General features: G+C 46.7%; 6 protein-coding genes across 6 annotated transcripts; 3 read left to right on the top strand and 3 right to left on the bottom strand.

Moving 5' to 3' along the window:
• Positions 1-408: 408 nt before the first annotated feature.
• On the top strand, positions 409-2,518 carry GGS22DRAFT_153947 (uncharacterized protein). Its single transcript, XM_047959949.1, has 2 exons — positions 409-845; positions 909-2,518. The coding sequence occupies exons 1-2, from the start codon at positions 840-842 to the stop codon at positions 2,127-2,129; spliced, it is 1,227 nt and encodes a 408-aa protein (XP_047823294.1). The 5' UTR covers positions 409-839; the 3' UTR covers positions 2,130-2,518.
• Positions 2,519-4,028: 1,510 nt separating this feature from the next.
• Positions 4,029-5,536, bottom strand: GGS22DRAFT_185038 (S-adenosyl-L-methionine-dependent methyltransferase; the record flags this gene model as incomplete). The annotated part of the gene is made up of 5 exons (XM_047964263.1): positions 4,029-4,191; positions 4,251-4,777; positions 4,862-4,912; positions 4,974-5,252; positions 5,303-5,536. The coding sequence occupies 5 exons, from the start codon at positions 5,534-5,536 to the stop codon at positions 4,029-4,031; spliced, it is 1,254 nt and encodes a 417-aa protein (XP_047823293.1).
• A 4,051-nt stretch (positions 5,537-9,587) lies between these two features.
• On the bottom strand, positions 9,588-12,065 carry GGS22DRAFT_196976 (PARP-domain-containing protein; the record flags this gene model as incomplete). Its single annotated transcript, XM_047965918.1, has 6 exons — positions 11,388-12,065; positions 11,069-11,275; positions 10,248-11,001; positions 10,047-10,087; positions 9,767-9,991; positions 9,588-9,704 (listed from the first exon to the last, which is right to left on the bottom strand). The coding sequence occupies exons 1-6, from the start codon at positions 12,030-12,032 to the stop codon at positions 9,588-9,590; spliced, it is 1,989 nt and encodes a 662-aa protein (XP_047823292.1). The 5' UTR covers positions 12,033-12,065.
• A 1,541-nt stretch (positions 12,066-13,606) lies between these two features.
• On the top strand, positions 13,607-15,486 carry GGS22DRAFT_185036 (drug resistance protein; the record flags this gene model as incomplete). The annotated part of the gene is made up of 4 exons (XM_047964262.1): positions 13,607-13,834; positions 13,895-14,158; positions 14,216-14,306; positions 14,363-15,486. 4 exons carry the CDS (start codon positions 13,607-13,609, stop codon positions 15,484-15,486), a joined length of 1,707 nt encoding a protein of 568 aa, XP_047823291.1.
• Positions 15,487-15,654: 168 nt separating this feature from the next.
• Positions 15,655-17,135, bottom strand: GGS22DRAFT_153936 (uncharacterized protein). The gene is made up of 2 exons (XM_047959948.1): positions 16,518-17,135; positions 15,655-16,412 (listed from the first exon to the last, which is right to left on the bottom strand). Exons 1-2 carry the CDS (start codon positions 16,768-16,770, stop codon positions 15,823-15,825), a joined length of 843 nt encoding a protein of 280 aa, XP_047823290.1. The 5' UTR covers positions 16,771-17,135; the 3' UTR covers positions 15,655-15,822.
• A 189-nt stretch (positions 17,136-17,324) lies between these two features.
• Positions 17,325-19,998, top strand: GGS22DRAFT_153932 (Bicupin, oxalate decarboxylase/oxidase). Its single transcript, XM_047959947.1, has 3 exons — positions 17,325-18,362; positions 18,416-18,755; positions 18,810-19,998. Exons 1-3 carry the CDS (start codon positions 17,976-17,978, stop codon positions 19,493-19,495), a joined length of 1,413 nt encoding a protein of 470 aa, XP_047823289.1. The 5' UTR covers positions 17,325-17,975; the 3' UTR covers positions 19,496-19,998.
• Positions 19,999-20,577: the final 579 nt, after the last annotated feature.

The following is a 20,577-nucleotide window of genomic DNA, read 5'->3' as shown; positions in this document are numbered from 1 at the left end:
CTGAGACTTCGAGTTCTGTGGGAAGTTCGGTGTGACGAGGTTGAAAGATGTAAATTGTGACTGTTCGGCCAGAAGAAAAGTTCTAATTCCTTTAGATTTTCGGTGCGGCTAGAATTGACTGTGGGCAAAAAGATGGAGAATGGATTCTCGCCTATCACCTGATTAGGGTCGTCTTGGATGTGATGAGATCTACCAATGAAAAGTATTGTATTTACCCCACTAAGGTTGTGGCTTTGCTTTCCAGCTAGCAGCCACATGTCCCTTCCCTGCATTCCCTGATGGCGAATGAAAGTGCTGAAATGACGTAGCTCAGCCACATCAGCACCCTTCCAACTGGCCAGGCTCTGGCCGGGGTAAGAAAAGTGAAATTTAATCAGGCTCATAGACGTGTAAGTACCTTTGTACTCAGTACGATTCGTAGAAACGGAACGGCACGAGACTTTCTTTTTGTCCAGACCAGACCAAAGCAGACAACTGCCAACTGCCAACTGCCAAACTTCTTATCATCACCACTTAGTACTTTACCACTTAACTTCCGAACAACTCCATAGATACCCGCATTCCTTTGTTGAGAGACTCCCCGCCGCTTTCGTTGATCGTGTTTCTGAAATACATGACTTCGACTTTTTGCTATTCGAATCGGCAAACACGATCATCTTAACCACAATCTCATCATCTTTTTTTTTTCAGGTCGCATCAGGTCGAGGACGGGACTCATCGCCTATCCATGACACAGCCCACCAACATATGACGCCTCGGGCACTCTGAATGCTCCTGACGGCAACTACAACGTATCCTAAAGGCTCTACCATATCTAGCCGACAGCGAGTCTTATCAAGATGCCTGTACGTGTCATTTTTTCATTCGTGATTATTGATTATTTTGCTCCTAACTCTTTGCGCAAACAGATCGGTGATCTCCTCGCCGAGATTTCTGGCGATAATCCATCCTCTGCCCCGACACCGAAGACACCTGCATCGTCAAATCTCAAGCGCAAAGCAGAAGATGATTCACAAAGTGCGACGTCGGTCAAGCTTGTCAAGTCACGACAACAGGATGGCTCTTATTCAGCAAATAAGGTCGTACGCGAAGTGAAGAATGAGCCTATCGATCGAACAAAGACTACCACGTCCACGTCATCGAAGCCTTCATCCCTCCCTCACCGTACAAATTCACCGGCAACGAACGGCCGCTACGAACCTCCTGTGCCAACTGGACCGCGTGTAATAGGTTCATCGTCAAACGGCAGACCAACACCTGGATCCAACACAACCCAGCCGAGGTCATCCACAAGTACTGCTATTCGACCAAAGCTGAGTTCAGCTTCTCTAGCAGCCGCTGCCAAGGCCCCTCTTGCTAGATCATCACCTACCACGCCTACCTCTTCCGATCCGTCAAAACCACCGAAGAAGGGATCATACGCAGAGATCATGGAACGCGCAAAGAAGGCTCAGGCAAAGATCGTGCCAGGAAAGGTTGGTGTGATTCAACACAGAGCTATTGAGAAGAATCGACCTGTGAAGCCGGAACCAAAGTCTGGTATGGCAAAGAACGCGAATGGGAAAACATACTCCGGAAGCGCCCGACCATCTTCTGCAAATCGTGGAGTGCCCAGAGCTGGAATGGCATCTTCTGATGGTCGGAACGGTGCTTCGAAGAATGTGGGTGGTAACACTAGTACTAAGGCCCGGCACGGTTCGCTCGGTGGTGAAGCGGAGAAGAAACTCAAGAAAGCTGCCACAGCCACTACAGGCTATACTGGAACTGCTCGTCCTCGCCCCGGTGCAACATCAGGAAAGTCATCATCATCTAAGAAGGGGCCATCTTACAAGGCTGGTGGTCTTCTTGCACCTCCTCGATCTAATCGACGAGACAAGTATGAAGATGAGTACGACGACGATCTGGACGATTTCATCGAATATGACGATGACGAAGACCCTGATCCTCGACACTACGATTATGCATCGGATGGTTCGAGTGACATGGAAGCCGGCCTGTCAGACATTGACGTCGAGGAGCGACGAGCCGAGGTACTAGCACGTGAGGAGGACAAGAGGGAGCAAGCCCTAGAAGAAAAGCTCAGGCGTGAGAAGGAGGAACGACGACGACGCCTCAACGGAGGCCGATGAACTCGCCTCCAATACTCTCTTCTTGTTGCTCTGCGGATGACCAAGGTTATTCAACGCAGACAATAGTGACGTCTTCGGCCTAGTTTTCTAGTTACAATCACGGTTCGTGTACCTAGACGGAAATTGCATGGAAAAAGGCGTTTTATGATTTTCACACCCGCAGGGCTAAAAACCCGGAAGCAACGGCGTTCTTCATGCATAGTTGTGAGGTCAGGTCATCAAAGGGAGTGAGTGGTGCGTTGGCTTGTACTTAATTCCAGCATAGCACAGCTTTTAGGTGCCCTTGCAGGAAAATTTTTTGCAAGAATTCCGAGCTTTGTACATTCTCAGAAGGTTTAGATGATAATTTGTAGTTATTACTTGCTTGTGTCTTAACAACTAGTTCTAGAGTTAATGGTAGATTCGTTTATCTAAGTCGTCTTTAAGTTATTGGTGACTGGAACTGTTTCGTATGAAACCCGTGGTAGGGGGAATAGTCAAGAACCAAAACTTCAACGTAAGCCTGTCAATAGGATCAAGTGAAGAGGGAAATGATAATACAGAAAGGAAGACAAACGTAGGATAACCAAAAGAAACTCCTAGTTTATTCTATGGCTTTTAGTTAATCCTTTAGGCATTTGTATTCCTAACCCCCTTTCCAAGGTTAATCTGAAGCTTTCTATACCGATCTAGAACGACTCTTAATCAAATTCAACAGTGGCTATAAAGCACCTACTAGACAGACAACAGTCAATGGATTTCTTCTTTTAGCCGAAGAACTAAATGGAATACTGTTTGTGCGGCTCTACGTTGTCTTGATAAATCTGTCTTCCACAGTGTTCAGTCTTGAATCGAACTTGTAGTACAAATGGTTGAGGTAAAGGAAAGGAAACAGACAGCAAACAAAAAGATTACGAAACAGCAAGGCAATTGCTCAAGCAAATACAACTTGCAATCATATCCTGTTTATTTTCCTATTACCCCTCTGCACCTAGTATATGAAGTTGCCTCCCCCATCCTCATGTAACTTTTCTCTTCTACCTACAAGGTAGCGTTGAGGGTTTACATCGAAGAATCATGACGGCTATTCCAATTACTTTTTTTATCTTAGCAAACCCTACTCCTTCTACATCTCACCCCGATATTATATCTAAACATACCCTTTCACGCCTTATCGCACAATACTATGATCGATCCTGTATCGTTTCGTGTTAGGTACAAGTGAATATAGGCAGAACAAGTCACCATGAAAATTCTCGAAGTTAAAATCATGCCTATAAATTCCGGCAAATGCAATATGCCCAACAACGGCGCGGGCGTCTCTGCTGACTAAACCCCCGGTTCTCATGCGCCACACTGACCGGCCTTGGCGGTTAGCCGCTCGTTGCTCCGTTTTGGCCTCCGTGCTCTAGCCCCACCCAAGAAACCGTTTTGAAGGAATATAGAGCGACCGATCGAGTTCGTCCCGCTCCGAGTGACGCTGCTTTCTACTTGACGGCTCCCTGGTGTCCACTCCGCCATGGCTCGAAGCGCCCGGATTGTAGGACTCTAACTAAACAACATGGGATGCCTCGCAACCCTGCTCTGTGAGGGAGTGTGACCTTAAGCAAGGCACTACTCTCTAGCAAATCCTAGAAAGCACTTTATGGGCATTATATTTTGGGATGCTTCACAGAGTTTAATGGATTCGATAGTTATCGCAATGAATGAACATGACAAAGATGGACGGGCGCGTGGTATTTGCTACAATACGATTCATTTGATTCTTACCTAGGAATAAACAGATGGGTGTAACCGTAGGAAACCTGTTCAGAAAAAACCAGGTTTGGATTAAGGGAGAGTGTTGTGCTAAGGATGTCTACCTTGTTCCAAGCTGCACTTTGGTTGACACAATCTCAAAGCCGTACCCCCACTGCCAAGTTACACATCCCAGTGAACTTCAAGCACCGATAGCTGAGATTCCATGGTCTCATACACCTTATGAAGGACGAATCGCTTATCTGCCGCTGCGAGAAGCGATTTCCATTCGTCCAGATGTCGTTCGTAGCTGTTGAAGTAGAATTTCACCGCCATGTCAACCGACCTAGTGAGTTTTTGTCAGTAAGCATACAAGTTCACCTGTTATACCTGACAGCCGCATACCTCATAACTCGCTCTCTCCATAATGGACTACCACTTCCCGGCTCTGGCATACATGCGTCCTGAATGAGGATCTTTGCTCCGGGCCGGAGGGCGGGAATCTGAGCTTTCAAGATGTTGACGGCGTATTTATCACCCCAAGAACGGAGGACCATGCGGAAGAAGTAGACATCTGCCTGCACCGTCTGAGGATCAAAGAGCTCGTGGTTCATGAACTGGACGCGCTCTTTCAACTGGTCGGGAACAGCGGAGTCGGCGCCTTGAATGATCATGGCCGAATCCTGGACAAGTAGCTTGACGTTCTTAAACTTACTTGCCAGGTCCATCGCGACTGAGCCTCGTTGGCCACCAACATTCACGATTTGTACATCTCCGAGGGAAGCCCAATCGTAGGCCTTGGCCACATAAGCGTCTCCGCAACCCGGAACATAGTCCAGGGACTTCATCCCGCCTGCAAAACGCATCGCCGCCTCAGGGTCTGAGCCAAGGACTTCGAATACCGACTTCCCTTGGTTGGCAAGGGCGAAGCCCTATGAAGATTAGTAAAATGAGTAGCTCGAGTTTGGATTTTCTGTGAAGGCATGGGTTAGACATGGAACATAGTCTAGACTCACGGTCTCATTGGCTTCTTGGGAGGACGGCCATTTCTCGATCGCTTCTCCGACCTAGTGTAGAGCATCTGTGTTAGAATGACGCTCTGTGTTCATATAAATGGGACATGCTTACTCTAGGGATAGCTGGCCAGGTATCATGGCTTTCAAACGTGGCCCAACCGATGATTTCTGGGCGGGCTAAGAACTTAGAGATCTTGGTATGTGCCACCATACCTGGTTCCGGCTCTTGTAGGATGCGCATGGTTATCGCATGTCGAAGCAGGCGTCTGACAAGCCCCTTATCGAGGTTCGTTTTCTCAGCGACCTCTTCAAAAGAGACCTGACTGCCATAGGGGATCATGCCTAGAATCTTGAACCGGACAATTGAGTCAATGCTAACGACATTTGAGACCTTCAGAAGATTAGTTTCATGGCGCCTAGCTGAGCCCAAGAGGTCCTTACACCGGCAAACTTGTAGATGAGCATCAGAGGTTCCAAGAGAACCTCATGGAGCTCAGCGGTTGCGTCGAGGACATCATCCCGAATATGGTGCAGATCAGAAGGGAGGTATGGAGGACTATTCTCGTCAAAGGATGGGGATTCTACTCCCCGGGCCGAAAGAGATTCTTGCAACTCTGCAACCAAGCTGCTTATCTTCGCAGCTAGTGCGACGATTTTGGTGTCGGGTGGTGCCATTTTGATCGAGAAGCAAGATAGCAAAATGTTAAGGGTACGCGCGATAAGTGAGATGTAGTATCTGATCATTTATCTAGGTAATCTCACAGAGATGGAGCTTGAAAGAGAGAGAGATTCGATTATTGAGCTCTGTGACCAGGGCTCGAACCAACTACACTAATCAATGAACTTTAAGAGGGTATATGGTTTTATCGCATACTAATACTGCTTAATATGCATATATGTACATTTATGCCCAATATCGGCATAAAGTTCGTGGATTAGTGTAGTTGGTTCGAGCCCTGGCTGTGCCTCTTTCAGGTTTGGATATTGGGGGCTTTCACAGGCTTAGGTCTTTGCTCTCCTTATTCAGCCCCGCTTGGCGGTTGGAACGGGATCTATCACTTTAGGTACTCTCTACTGCCCCTTACCTAATGTGTGTTACACAGCAGGTTGAACAGCAGGCTCCACGTTATTCGGCCCCCAAGATAGAGTGGTTGGATTCAATTAATCACATTCACACCCCTAGCCCGACCAAGTCACATCAAAAACACCTGGCACTGTGGACGGCGGACCATAAGAACAAATCTACTCTGTGCTCAAATACTTCGATGCAGCAGCCAACCTCGCACACGGATATTGGGAACTAACGGAGTCGGATCACTTGGACTATCCCTGGCATGCCACGCACCATTGCTACGAGGCAGGAAATTTGATTCTGTATCGTCTCTGGTATTATCGCTCCCTAATCCATAGCCACTACACCACCACTCAAATCTTGGAGGTGGTCCATCGAATATCCGGGCTTTTCTTACGTTACCTAAGCATGTCATTCTACATGGAGGATACTTCTGCCTTACTTACTAATGTAAATTGGATTCTTGTGGTCAAAAAATGGCCTGCAGTCCGATGGTGTGGTGCGTTGTTTGATTGGCTACGAATAGGGGCTCTGAGCTTGGCTAACTTGGGGTAGGGAGAGAACCAACGGCGTCCAAGAGCAAACCCCTCGATGATGATTCTGGCATCCTTTCCTTGTTAATATTCCATATTAACCCTTGCTGCATAGCCATGCACACCTATTCCTCGTATGTCAGCGTCTAGGCACAGGTTACCTCCTGACAAACCCGTTTCTTCACCAATACGCAAAGTAACTATTATCTAGTTACTGTCAGACATCGGTCTTCCTCCAGGTCAGTAGCTAGAGGTCTATGGGATCGGGATTCGGCCCGTTGAGTCCCCGTGAGGGTCCTGTTGGCCGCTAGTCCTAGGAGCAGGACAGACAAAGAGCTTCACCTGTATGTATACCGTGTTCTCCATAGCGAGAGTAGTTAGGAGCTCCTCGCGCAACAACGTCGTTGTTTCCTAGTCTTTTGGTTCCGCCTCGTGACAGTTACACTCTTGAGGATTCGTACTATAGAAAATGACCAGACAACAGCCAGGCGTGGCGTTCTTTCACAAGCCTCGGGGTGGCATGTATCGAAAGGATATGGTTAGCCAATGCCAACGACCCGGAGGCTACATGTTCCAAAGGGGATCCAGGCCTCTCGGCTATGATCATAACCCTTGAGTTCGTATCATAAAATAAATAGTAAACGCTAGGCTTATTTACGGTCGACCGAGACCGCTATTAAGGTCTCTGATCTACTTACAGATGCCACCATTGACATGTAACACATTAGCTATCAGATTCCTTTCGCCAGATAAGTGGAATTTGGCTACCTCCTCTCGCCAAATAGACCCGCCTGACTTCGCGTCCGTAAGTAGAATAACCACGCCATCTTGTATAGCCCAGCAAGGGGCTAGGGACTATTCTTGGTTCCCGTGGCCGTTGGTCTGGCTTTTTATCTACTAGAAATATGGACCAAGACGCCACGTTAAGGCCTCTACAGGGAGCTGGGAAGGATAGTGGTCATGGTTTCAAGGATGCCTTATCTGAAAAGACTCTATGGTGTTATAGAAGTAGGCTAGATTCATCCTCGGAAGCTTATGGTTCGCCCTTGTAATATCGGCGTATCCGATTGAGAATGGCATACGTGGTTGTAGCCCAATTCGCGACCTCAAGCGTCTACGCTCATAGCTAAATCTAACACATGAAGGCGCCTTCGAAGTGTCATACTCTAGGGTTATCATTAACGAAGTTGCGAGTAACCTTCCTAGTGTATGTAGTTCGAGCTACTATTTGACCATGTAATAAGGGGGGGAAACGCTGCAAAGACTCAAACTCTCCCAAGCAGACTCTTAAAGCTTGACCAATTTGACAGTAGGCCTCGCAATTTATAATATATACATTCATCTAGATAATGTCGACCGCGGACCATAAGAACAAATCCGCCAACCCGCCAATTCAATTAATGTATTGAAATGTATACAGTATAATACAGTGTGAAAATGTACAGTCTTATACATATCCCACACGGTGCTCTGGATCTTACAGCGGGTCATAGCGCTATAGGCCACTGAGAGCCCTGTAACTTATAGGCTTTATAGCGCATTAGCTCCTTATAACTTATAGGTGGCTTTTTAGGTAGGTATGTAAAAAGCCTTAAAGCTAGCGCTAGAGCCTTCGAAAGTTTTAAAGTTATTATTAATATTTCAATCTTTTCGAAACGAATTGAATTAATTGATTGATCTGATTCAATCAATTAATTTGATCTAGTTGAATGCGTAATAGGTAGGTAGGTAGGTAGGTAAATAAAACCATACGTGTAATAGTTCAAAACTAAGGGTGTCACGTGACATATGCTGAGCCTTATTAGGAGGTAGGTATATACATATGTAAAAAAGCTATCCATACGCTATAACCCCTATAAAATGCAGGGCTTTCAGCGCCTTATAGCGCTATAACCCACTGTGAGATTTTGGATACCGTGTGGAATATTCATTATACTGTACGTCATTGTACTGTATTTAACTGTATACACTTCAATACATTAATTGAATTGGCGGGTTGGCGGATTCGGCACTCTAGAGCCTCATAATGAATAGGTGTTTCCATAATAGGCAACCTTGAGTAGGTAGCCAGGAGCACATCGTCTAACCTAGGGTTCTGAGCTAAGTCCAAGTAGGTATAGTGAGCTGTCACATAGAAATATTAGAGATACCCCGTAGCGTAGATATCTATCTACCCCTGAAAGATGAAACTAAATAGCCGTATTACCACGTTATAAATTAAGATATGTACAGCCGTTTCTCTCCGTTTGCTTCCGTTTTGTAGCTAAGCTCGGCGCCACAATAACGCCACAACCGTTCCCTCTGTCAACTATAAATTCTGAATCGTAAGTCTATATTCACAACACAGAAAAAAAAAGTTATTTAGTAATATTGGTATTTCTAAAATCGCATTATATCGCATGACCGAACTGCTTTATTAAATTTTAAAAACAAGAAGTGATGCCTTTGAAAATGCCTAGATTCAACGACCGCGTCCAATTTTGATGGGGTGAGGAGTCGCGTGGGACGACCCGTTCTGTAGGTTGTATGTGACATAGGGGATGCCATTTTCAGATCCCAAAACTACCAGTCTTGAAAGTTCCTTTGTCATGTAGGCATCATTTATATGCAATATGTATTAACAGGGATGACAGCAATCAGAAAGACAATGCTGGCTAACCCTATCATGAATGTACATGTAAAAATTGCGAAAAAAAATAAGCAAATAACCTCCCATATGCGAATCCACCTTCATCCTAGCTCTCATATAGTTGTCTGAACCCCCCATCAACTGCTCACAAAACCCCAGGACAAGTTTATATCCTGACGATATATCTCAAACGGCAAAGCACAGTAGGCGTAACTCGCCACTGCCGTCGCCCTCCACTTCTCCATAGGTGGCCTGCTTCTTGCCCCAATCCCTTTATAAGGGCTTTGAGTCAATAGCTTATTTAGATAGGCCGTTAACCACCACAGACTATATCGATCACCAGGCCCAGTCTCGAGCGATCAGCGGCGGCACGGGCTAACGGATTCTATCGCCCAACTCAGCCACCCCATCACCTCGAGTCTTTAAGACATATCGTAGACCTTGGTCGATGGGATATAGGGTGTCGTTAGGCCACTAGCGGCCCGGATGGCCCTACATCCGGATCCGAAAAAGGTACCTAAGACGGACCTGGGCTACATCGTAGCATACGTACTCATTGTACACTAGAGAGGATGGAATGCCCGTCGGGAGCATGCCTTGGGTATCGGGCTAAAAGAGGCGCGGCCGTCAGTACAAATATAACAGTGGACGAATTATTCGGTTTAGCTTACCACTATGATGCCCTTTAAGGATGGATGTATATATCCAGCGTCCTTCCACGAGGCAGGGCCATTCTGGCCCAGTCCCCATGTCGAGAGGAACCTGCCGGCCTTTGCTGCTTCTGCGGCGTTCGGCATTTGAGCCATGGCCACCTGCGAGGTATGGCCTAGCTCGGCTTCGCATAATAGTAAGAGGGCATGGCCGTTACTACTGTTAGGAAAGCAGTAGTTCGCCGACTAGGTAATATGTTAGGAATCTGCATTAAATATTGGAACTAGGCTAAGTGCTCACCTTGCTAGAGGTATCCGCCAAGTATATACCTTTCCCGAACACTGACAGACGTTAGTATTCCTCAGAATAATGAGGCGAAAAGAGCGTATCAAAGAAAGTTAATAACATACTGCGAAAATGTTAGCTTCAGTTGCGTACAATGGAGTAATGTCGTAGAGGGGGAAAGGAGTTGTATGACAGTGAAGTCTACATACCTGTAACCATTATTAGGCGCTTCAGGAGGTGCAATCCGCAGTCCATGCGAGAGGATGCCACCGAAGTTGGTGCATCTCGAGCCATGCCAAAGGAGTTGTCTCGACTGGGGAGGATCGTACGACGCCTTGAGGCGCTCCTTTTCGCCTTTTCTCGACACTCTAAAGATCTGCGAAATCTCATAGTTGACCTGGTGTGTTGCGCCTTGGGTCTTGAGTAACAGGTCCTTCAGGTCAAGGAACTCCTGACTATCCCTATCTAGAGGAGTCATTTCGTCCAGCCCCAAGCTATTAAACTGCTGGTCCGTCGGGTGCAGTTTCTCTTTATCTCCCTCAGCGCTCATTAGTAATGAGGCTTCCTTCATATCCGACAAGCTCTCGAGAAGTTCTATTTCCTTTTTGAGCAACACCGGATCCTTGATTACGGGAGGTTTGTTCCTCCCAAAGACGTGGGGGATGAGAGAAAAGTATAAGTTAGATAATTCCTCCACAGCCGAATCAAAGCTCGTTTGGTACTCTGTCGTGGCAAGAGAGTGATCGTGTAGGAGGGCGGATAAGTCGGTCAACGCTTCGTATCCTCGCGTTATTGTTGACATGCTGAGCTTGCCCAAAGGTAACGAGTTGGCATTGTAATTGAGCTCGGACATTGTAGCGGCGAAGTACTGTTGGTTGAATATCAACTTCATCAGCTCTTGTACGGGCTTTGATAGACGAGACGGTATCTTGACACCGTCTTCGCTGCCGTCCTTCCTTTCCACGTCATACTAAATCACTTCGAGTCAGTAGGTGACTCCTATCAAAAGACATTAAAAAGACAAATGAACGACGTACGCATCTCTCGATAAAGATGTACTTCTTGGGTCGTGGTGGATGTGCACGATTCACCCAAATTAGACCAGTCTTTTCACGAAATTTGGACTGGAATTCCATGCAGGCAAGATGCTGGCTACCATCACCATGGATCTTTGTAGCTCCTTGCGCACCCACCCTACCCCATCGGACTCTACAATAGAACTTATTATCAAGGGATCGAAGAATCTAGAAAATATGGTTAGTAAGTTAATCCATTTGTTAATGTGTTCGAAAAAGATAGTGAGCAAGAGGATCTTGACTGGGTGATATCTACTAGGATAAAAATCCAAACACGTACCTGAATTCTGTAAAATTTGTTCACATTTCCAGAACTGGATGCTTGGCTTAATGATGCATCGTAGATTACACCGGCATCATTAATGAAGACCTCGTAACCAGGGAGCTCAGTTTGCGCTCCCAAGTCCAAAGGGACGGTAACATCGCGGGTTAGGGCGATTTGCGCTTCACCGATCTTAGCTTTTCCTTCCTTTAATTCAGTCTTGTCGATTTTCCCTCTTTTGGCCTGTGGTCGGGTGTCGTCGTCGTCGTCGTCGATGTTGCCATCATCTGGTTGCTGTCGTTTTCGACGAGTACCGACGATAGACGTGTGGGATCCCGATCCGAAGCGATAGGTTTCTTCGTCCATACGCTTATTGTTCTTAAGCGAATCTTCCAACCAGTGGAAGGTTACAATAGGAATATCATACTCCTCGGCTAGATCGGTCTTTGGATGTGACCATCGCCTAAAATATCCCTCGCCACAGACCAGATGCGTTGTTGTGGATGTGACGTTCTTGGAGTAAGATGCACCAAGGACATCTAGATACTTCTCCTTTATTTCGACCTGGGTTCTATGCCCAGGAGGCCCGGGGAGAGCGCCGCTCATAGATATGACGCAGCCACTTAATGGGAGCGGCGCCGGTAGGGTCGTCTCCGACGACATGGCTGGAATCCAACCTTTTGGTAGAAGTAAGTTGCTTAATTAAAAAGGTGGAGGTTAGGATGGAGAGGTACGATAGAAGTATGATAAAATCTAGGACGAATTGTATACACTTCAGTGGGCGAATAGACGAAGTGTAGATAGTTAGAAGGAAAGATGAAAGATGAATAAATAAGAAAGATGGAAAGTTACGATTGAAAAGTTTAAGTTTTCGTAAGAAGATAATAAATGAACCGGTTGGCTTAAGCGTTAATTGTTAATTGGTGATTAGAGTAAAAGTTGGAATGGGTACTAGGTACTGTGTAGCGTCTGGTATTATATATTCGACGACGATAATTGTAGAATCCAGGCAGAGTAGTAGTGCCTGCCCACATACCCACCTGCCACTTGCCCACCCGCCCAGGTACTGATGTTGTTGGGACCGTGTACTAACTGTTAGGCACCTGGACAGTTAGGTGATGTAGCTGAAAAATAGGCGAATATAGTTGACGCCAGATCAACGCGCGACAACGTGACTCACGGACAGGGATGTTAAGGCAACAACTCAATTGATTTTACTGGCCTCCATTCTTTTTTTATACTCTTTGGTACCTGGATACCTATGGGGGCATTTAAATAAATTAAGCACTAATAAACTTTATGTTTTGACATTTTTATTTTCATTGGTCAAAATTGTGTTATTCTCATGGCTCAACATGTGTGAGGTGCACTTTTGGAAATTTTATCACTAGCTCAGGTACGTCTTCAGTTTTTACTACGGTATAACAACGGCAATCACGACCGAGAACAATGAAATTGGCTAGAAAAAGGTTGTTATGTATAATTTTCTTTTCTTTTTGTTTCTTTACTGCAAGGAGTGCCTTATATGTCATTCCTTCCCTACAAGCAACTACTTCTCGAATTTATTCTGAGGGGGGCAGGTGCTAATAATCCATATTCTCTCTTCTCGACAGTGACGTCATATATCTACGATACCTAAGGTATTCGTCATAAGGCAAGCCACCAAAAAATAATGTCATACATGAATTTGTCGAGTTTGAGCCAACCTACTAGGTGAAATTATTATATTTGTTCTAGAAACTGGCAGACTGGTAAACAGGTAATCACGTAATACTCAACTTCGTTTACATTCACCGCTTAAAAATTAAACGGTCGTCGTTTGCTGCCTGGTCAGGGCTGGATCTTGGCACCCCGCGATTTGAGATAAGCTCATGGGGAAACGTAGCTCCCTGTAACCGATACCGGTTTCCGGGGAAAGAGCGGGATCCCCGTTCTATCTGACCGGACGAATAGCTCAGACGGAATTGAAGTTAATTGGTCGAAAAGTGGGGAGCTTCAGAGTAACCGAGCATTGGTGCTGCTCTTTTCGGAAAAGAATTCCGAATTTGTCGGACTATTTTCCCTCAGAAATGGAGCCTCGAAGTTATTGCGACTTGTTCCAACGCGATGGCGGAAGTCTGCAGGTCTATATATATGGGCGTAGCACCCATGGACCGGCCTTTGTATGGCCCCCTTGATTCCATTCTCGGAATCTGTGTCGGATTGTTGCTGTTGCCGTTGCCATTGCCGCTGTGAAAATGACAAGGCCGTCAGAGATCAACCAACATCCTGTAACGGATACCGAGAATGTCGAAGAAAAGAAGGAGGATCAATTTGATATTATCGAGGCGGAAAACCGATCTGCGAGCCAGGCTGTAGTAATTGACCCGGAAGACGATGATGACCCAGCGAAACCGACTTTACCATTTTCCAAAGCGAGATGCATTGCTCTTGTGGCAACGGTCACGGGCGCCAGCTTCTTGAATGTAGGTGCTGAGCATAGCACCATTGTCAATTTCCGGTGCATTCTCGCTGATTCTGTTTAGACACTATCAATCCAGTCTGTCATCATTATTCTGCCAACGATCGGCCAGGAGATAGGAATTCCCGACAGTAGACAGCAATGGGTAGTGTCTTCTTACTCCCTTACTTTTGGCTGCTTCCTACTTCTATGGGGTCGCATCGCAGATATTTATGGGAAGCGAAATATTTTCATCTTGGGAAGTGCCTTCATGGCAGCGACGATGATAGCCAACCCATTTATCCCAAATGAAATAGGCTTCAACATATTCCGTGGCCTACAAGGACTTGTGAGCATATAGAACAAACTTCTTTAACGTCTCTCATACGTACTTATCGAATTTTAGGGTGCTGCCGCCAATGTACCAACAGCTATTGGAATCCTTGGTGTTACATTCCCGCCGGGCAAAGCAAAGAACTATGCTTTCAGCGCGTACGGTATGCGATCTCGTTCCCGCTTGAAGCTTACAACTTCTCATTAACACCTCTTACAGCTGCTGGCGCGCCTCTTGGCTCCGCATTCGGTAATATAATTAGCGGCTTCATTGCTTCCTTTGCTAATTGGAAATGGGTGTTCGGGGCTACTGGTGGAATCGCGCTTGTTATCACCTTCGCAGCTTTATTCTTCATACCACCACCACCACCAGATCCAACGAATGGGCCAAACAATATCTCGTCGCCAAAATCCATCGACTGGATCGGTGGCGCTCTTATTACTGCCTCGATATTATCTCTGTTGTTTGCTTTGACGGAAGGCAATGTAGTAGGATGGGGTACGGTTTGGATCTACCTGTTGATCGTGATCTCCATGCTGCTTCTTGCAATCTTTGTCGCGTGGCAATGGTATCAGGAGAAGTATACGACAAGTAAGCCGCTTATGAAGGTCTCCCTCTTTAAAGACCCCCGCTTTAGCGCCGCTATGGTCATCATGGCTATGATATTCGGCGCTTTCAACGATATGGTTGTTTCTGCTACATTCCTCTTTCAGGATTACCAGGCACTCGGGGCATTGCAGACCACCCTTCGATTTATACCTACGGGCGTCGGTGGGACGATCACTGCGTTCGTGGTGAGCCATCTCATCTCACGCATACCTACCTGGATATTGCTTTTATTTGGCAACCTGAGTGTATCGGTGGCATGCCTTTTATTCTCTGTACCGATCCCTCCACATACGTCCTACTTCGCTTATGCGCTACCGGCATTCATCCTTTCGGTATTCGGTACTGATACTGGTTGGCCGTGCCTAACCCTCTTTACCTCCAAGACCCTGCCCCAGGAAGACCAGGCGATAGGAGGTGCACTCGTTAACGCGATGGGGCAGATTGGAAGAGCGATCGGGTTAGCAATCACTACAGCAATTCAAACAGCAGTGATGGCAAGGGACAGGGGTGTGCCGGTAGAGGAGTCGGGTAAGATATTGCCTTGGGAACCAGCATCGTTAGCTGGATTAAGAGCAGGTATGTGGTTTAATTTCGCACTTGCGTTATGCTGCTCGGGCATCGTGACTGTGTATTTTCGTGGAACTGGTATTGTTGGCAAGATTGAGACTAAGCAGCGATCCGGGAGAGTCCTTGGTCAGGAGGGTACGACGAAAGAAGATGCTGCTCGTAGATAGTCATGGATACCCATTTTCGCTACTCGCATTATCACCTTAATTCAAACTTTCGAATGATAAGATAATTGCTCAATACCACGCTCTATTCGGTGCTTTTCCTTATCTCGGGATGTTTCTCAATGACACCTACCCTTAGGGATTACCTATACGTCCTATCAGCGCAATGCGACGATGAATTGCGGCTACACATGGCCCAGTGGCTCGGGGATGACGTTACACCAGTGGTAATGTTGTTATTTCATATTTATTCGCCACCAAACTCCGGGAATTGGAGTCGGCTGGTGAACATTTCTAGGTCTAACTAGACAGTTCCGTATGCGCAGGTAGCATACACACCTATTCCTTCTCCGCCGGCCAAAGCAGCCAGGAGATAACGACGAGCAGTTTCATGACGGCCGCAATCCATAGTACCCCCGCGGCACCGACACTACTCCTAGCTAGCACTCCGCCCAGCACCGCACCGATAAGGAGCAGTGTCGGTGCCCCGACTCTTCGATTTCGCTCTGGATTCCGCAGCGCCAGCAACTCCGCGTCAGAGAACAGGTCGCAGTAATTACTCGTAAGCACAACGCTCGTCAGCGCATTGTACTTAAGCGCTCTACTTGCGACAGCTTGCCCGCAGCTCTGGAAGGCGACCAACGCGATAGGCGCTAGCACCGGCCAGTCAATAGACTCCTTGGGATCGACACCTTCAGCGGCGTCCGGGCCGAAAGTGATAATGGCGGCGGCAGCTGCGATGAGCAGCATCTGCAGCGTGAACGAGGTACAGAGAATCCAGCGCCGTTTTGGTGACGGGGAAGGAACTCGGTGGAGGGCGGAGAAGAATACCGACCCGATGCAGAAGCAACCTAGAGACGTTCCGGATTTGATCCACCGTGTAGATTCATGAGGCGCGGTAATCCCAAGGCCGAAATACACGGTGTTGCCTATTGGAAAATATTAATCGGAGTGATTTGGGGATGTGCGTAGGTATGATATGACTCGTAATTTCTTTTGCTTTTTTCATGTTTTGGTGTTACGGCGCCACATACCTGTCTGCATCGATACGAAAGAACCCCAGGTTGAGATGGACGCGCTGTCGAGGAGACCGGTGATGATGTAGCAGGCGAGCAGGACTAAATCAGCCCAATCGCGGCGCACATCTGCCGTCATATTTTTCCGCCATCTTGTCGTTTTAGACATTTGATTGTTGCTGCCATGCAGTAAAGGTTGCTGCTCCTCATCGCCATTGGCGCTCGGCCGGGAGTTATGAGGCAGGGCGCCGTACCCATTAGAAGAAGACATTGGGCTGTGACTCAGAATCGCCCGAGAGCGCCGCAAAATCTACCAATCCAACTAGTCCTACATAAACATAGTATGATTAAATTGCGAAATTTAGCGGAATAATTGGGAGATAAGGGGGTTTAGTAGAGCGAGGTCGGGCAAGATGAGTAAAATATTCAGGGCGTTCGCAGCCGAAATACAAGCTACCGTGCCGTCTTTCCAGCCCGGACCCACGCGCCAAAGATCGATGACGCTAGCTATCCCAATTAGGCAGAGCACCTAATTCGGGGGCTTGATTCGGGATTCTCTAAAACTTTAGACAACCCCCAATGGGCTTCCAGTCTTTTGTCATTCGTTGATTCAATGCTAGACTATGATCAACGAGCGCTTCGGACCAGGGATCCTAGATAGGCAGGACTGACTAAGTGCCAGGCATGTACGTACCTAGAGCTGAAGCTGAGGGTTCTGGTAGGGTACCTATGGTTTCACACATGCAGCTACAGAACAGCGCTCACGCACCATAAAAAAACCACCGAGGCCTAAACCTGCGTAAGGTTGAGAACAGCAAACGGACGAGTTGTTCCATTGGACGACAACAGGAAACAATTTACTAGGTTTCTGTTACCTATCACACGGAAAGTTCTTGCCTTCTTGGCAATGGGATAGATACTTAGGTACAACATCTGCTTGGTGATTTCAGGGCAGTCGCAGCCTTCCTATAGCATCCTGAAGCTATCCGGCAGTTACTCCGGAAGTAGCATTCTCACCTGAACGGCACCTATCATCCGGCGCTTGCCCAGGGTGTTCCTGAGCTGGACGGCTGTTCGGCATTTGCTCGGTGTTGAATATGCTACAATGGACGGTCGATGTTTCCAAGGTTTGGTGTGTTTGGTGTAGCAAGTTATCGGACGATGCCGGTCCTTGGTTGCTTAATTATGAGCTGTGACGACATCCATTCCATTGAGTTTTTAGACCTTTTTTTGTGTCCGTCTTTTATGTTTTCATTACCCATTTGTCTGAGAGAGCTTCAATTCCTGCCCTCAAGTTACCCATTATTGAGTCACCTATTGACTCATCTCACAAACATCATTACACAGGTATCGAAGCAGTTGCTTTTGGTCTCTATCGCTTCCTTGACTGCAGATGGTCTGCCTCTAGGTTAACTACATGCCAAAGCTCTAATTCACACATCTTTTGAAGTTCGTCAATTCATTTTATTCCCGAAAATGCAGCTCTATAACTGCCGTTGCGTTTCTACGTGGCAGCTATTGGTCACCGGACTCGCATTGAGCAACCCCGGTCTTGCAGTTCCGGTTGAGGACAGCCCGTGGCAATATCTTCTGGCCGGTATCGAACTTCCGCCGAAATACAGCGCAAAGTCGCAATCACCCTATAAACCAGGCTTTAGAGATCCTTACGATAAAGCTGTCGACTCGATCGGCGAAGGCCTTGATCCTCTTCCATATAGAAATGGTTTCGGTACCTCAGTCCTTGGCCCCTGGAACCGCGATCGCTCTCGTCAGAACCCAGATCTGGTCAGACCTCCAAGTACGGATCATGGAAATTTGAACAATATGCGATGGAGTTTCGCTGATTCTCACGTGCGCATCGAGGTAAGAATATAGAATTGGCTAGATTTCTCTGCATTAGTCTAATTTATTCCTAGGAAGGAGGATGGACTCGACAAACTACCGTTAGGGAATTGGGTACTAGCGTAGAGCTGGCTGCTGTGAACATGCGACTTGATAAAGGGGTTATTCGAGAGTTGCATTGGCACAAGGAAGCCGAGTGGGCATTTGTCCTTGATGGCCAGGTTCGTGTGACAGCCATCGATTATGAAGGCGGTAACTTCATTGATGACCTTAAGAGGGGAGACCTTTGGTACTTTCCAAGCGGCGTCCCTCATTCTCTTCAGGGACTTGGCGATAACGGTACCGAATTTCTTCTAATATTCGACGACGGAAACTTTTCCGAGGAATCTACTTTTATCCTATCTGACTGGTTAGGTAAGCAGTGTAGTGTTCGGTAACATGGCCCCATTCATGCTAACGACCCAAAAGCTCACACTCCCAAGTCGGTTATAGCAAAGAATTTCAACTTAGCACCTGAAGTGTTTGCCCACCTCCCCGAAAAGGAGAAGTATATTTTCCAAGGCACACAGCCCGGCGAGATTGGGGAGGAAAAACCGACTGGCAAAGGCGTTAAGAAGTCCAAGACCAATTTCGTCCACAGAATGCTTGAACAAGAACCCCTCGTCACTAGCGGCGGAGAAGTCCGTATCACGGATTCCAAAAACTTCCCCGTATCAAAGACTGTGGCAGCAGCACATATGACCATCCAACCTGGAGCCCTGCGCGAGATGCATTGGCATCCGAATGCCGACGAATGGAATTTCATCATTAGAGGCCGAGCCCGAATCACAATATTTGCCTCTGAAGGTACCGCCCGAACATTCGATTATGTCCCCGGTGACGTAGGTATTATTCCAAGGAACATGGGCCATTTCGTGGAGAACATTGGGGACGAGCCAATCGAGATGCTGGAAGTCTTCCGCGCAGACGAGTTTAGAGACTTTTCTCTGTTTCAGTGGCTGGGCGAAACACCAAAGAGGATGGTCGTGGACCATCTTTTCAAGGACGATCCGAAGAACGGTGAAATCTTCTGGAACAAAGTTCAGAGCGCCGAGAGAGACGAAATCACTCTTCCTGACTTTGACGAAAGAGAGCCCGAGCACCGTGAATTGTAAACATCGGGATTCCAATCTCATGATCAATCCTAGTCAAAGTTTATCTGACTTTCCAGATGCTTCATGAAAAGTTAGCATTTTTTGTATATTATTGCGAATATTCCATCAAATAGTGCGATATATCAATTTAGCGAGTTTTATTCTTGTCCGCTGCATACTGCTATAATCCCTGAGTATTGTAAAAAGAGGTTTCGTAAAAAGGGGTAAGCCGTTTTTCCGCTTATGTTGTGACCACATACTTCCATCATCGTCTTGGCCACGCATCTTCATACTTGTCGTCACCTAAAAATCGAGTATAATAATCTTATTGGGCTATATTTTAAAAGATGAGCCCATTTGATGCGTGAGGCTTTTGCTTGGCTTATTAGTAAGGTATAGATAAACGGGTTTCTTGATATTCAGGCTTTGTGAGGCTAGTTACGAGATGAAATATTACATGGGGGTTGATAGATTCTGTCTAGAGCGTGCTGGAGAGTGAGGGGTAGTCGGCGACTGCCTTTAGACCTTGTGATATATTGATAGAATATTTCAATTCGATTTCAGGGAACTTTTGGTTTCAATTTAAGCTAGTAGGCTACTTTGCATTACGTACTCGGTAAATCGGCTTCTGCCTGCTTGAAGCTCGGATCACTCGGCCATCGTGTATTGGATCATGTTAACATAGAGCCTTGTCGCCATCTTGGCTCTGTCCATATGTAGGCGCCGTCTGCAACGTTGAATCAATAGAATTTCGTATATTTTATGTCATCGAAATATTTCCAGTTTCCGGTTAACCGTAGTTGTTTCCCCGGTGTGGGAGATATCTAGAGGCGCCACTAATGCACGGATCGAGAGTCTAGGCTACAGAAACATGGATGAATATTCAGGGGCCTTACTTGCTCATCGTGGGGAAACAAGGGATTGACGAAGTTTAGTCTAATATAGCTTAGCCTTACAACAATTGCGAAAACGCTTTGATAAGCGGAAGGACGGGTCAAACCCGGTGTGGAAACTTCGTTTCGTCTTTAACCATAACTAGCAAAATATAGGGGTACCATTTTAGGGGATGACCAATGCTGATGATGATTATCTGTTGATTTTCA

The sequence above is a fragment of the Annulohypoxylon maeteangense genome, assembly GCF_022496945.1.
Source record: "Annulohypoxylon maeteangense strain CBS 123835 unplaced genomic scaffold GGS22scaffold_2, whole genome shotgun sequence".
In the NCBI taxonomy this organism is placed as follows: Eukaryota; Fungi; Ascomycota; class Sordariomycetes; order Xylariales; family Hypoxylaceae; genus Annulohypoxylon; species Annulohypoxylon maeteangense.
The sequence above is the reverse complement of the archived record's forward strand: the minus strand, read 5'-3'. Positions and strand labels throughout refer to the sequence as shown.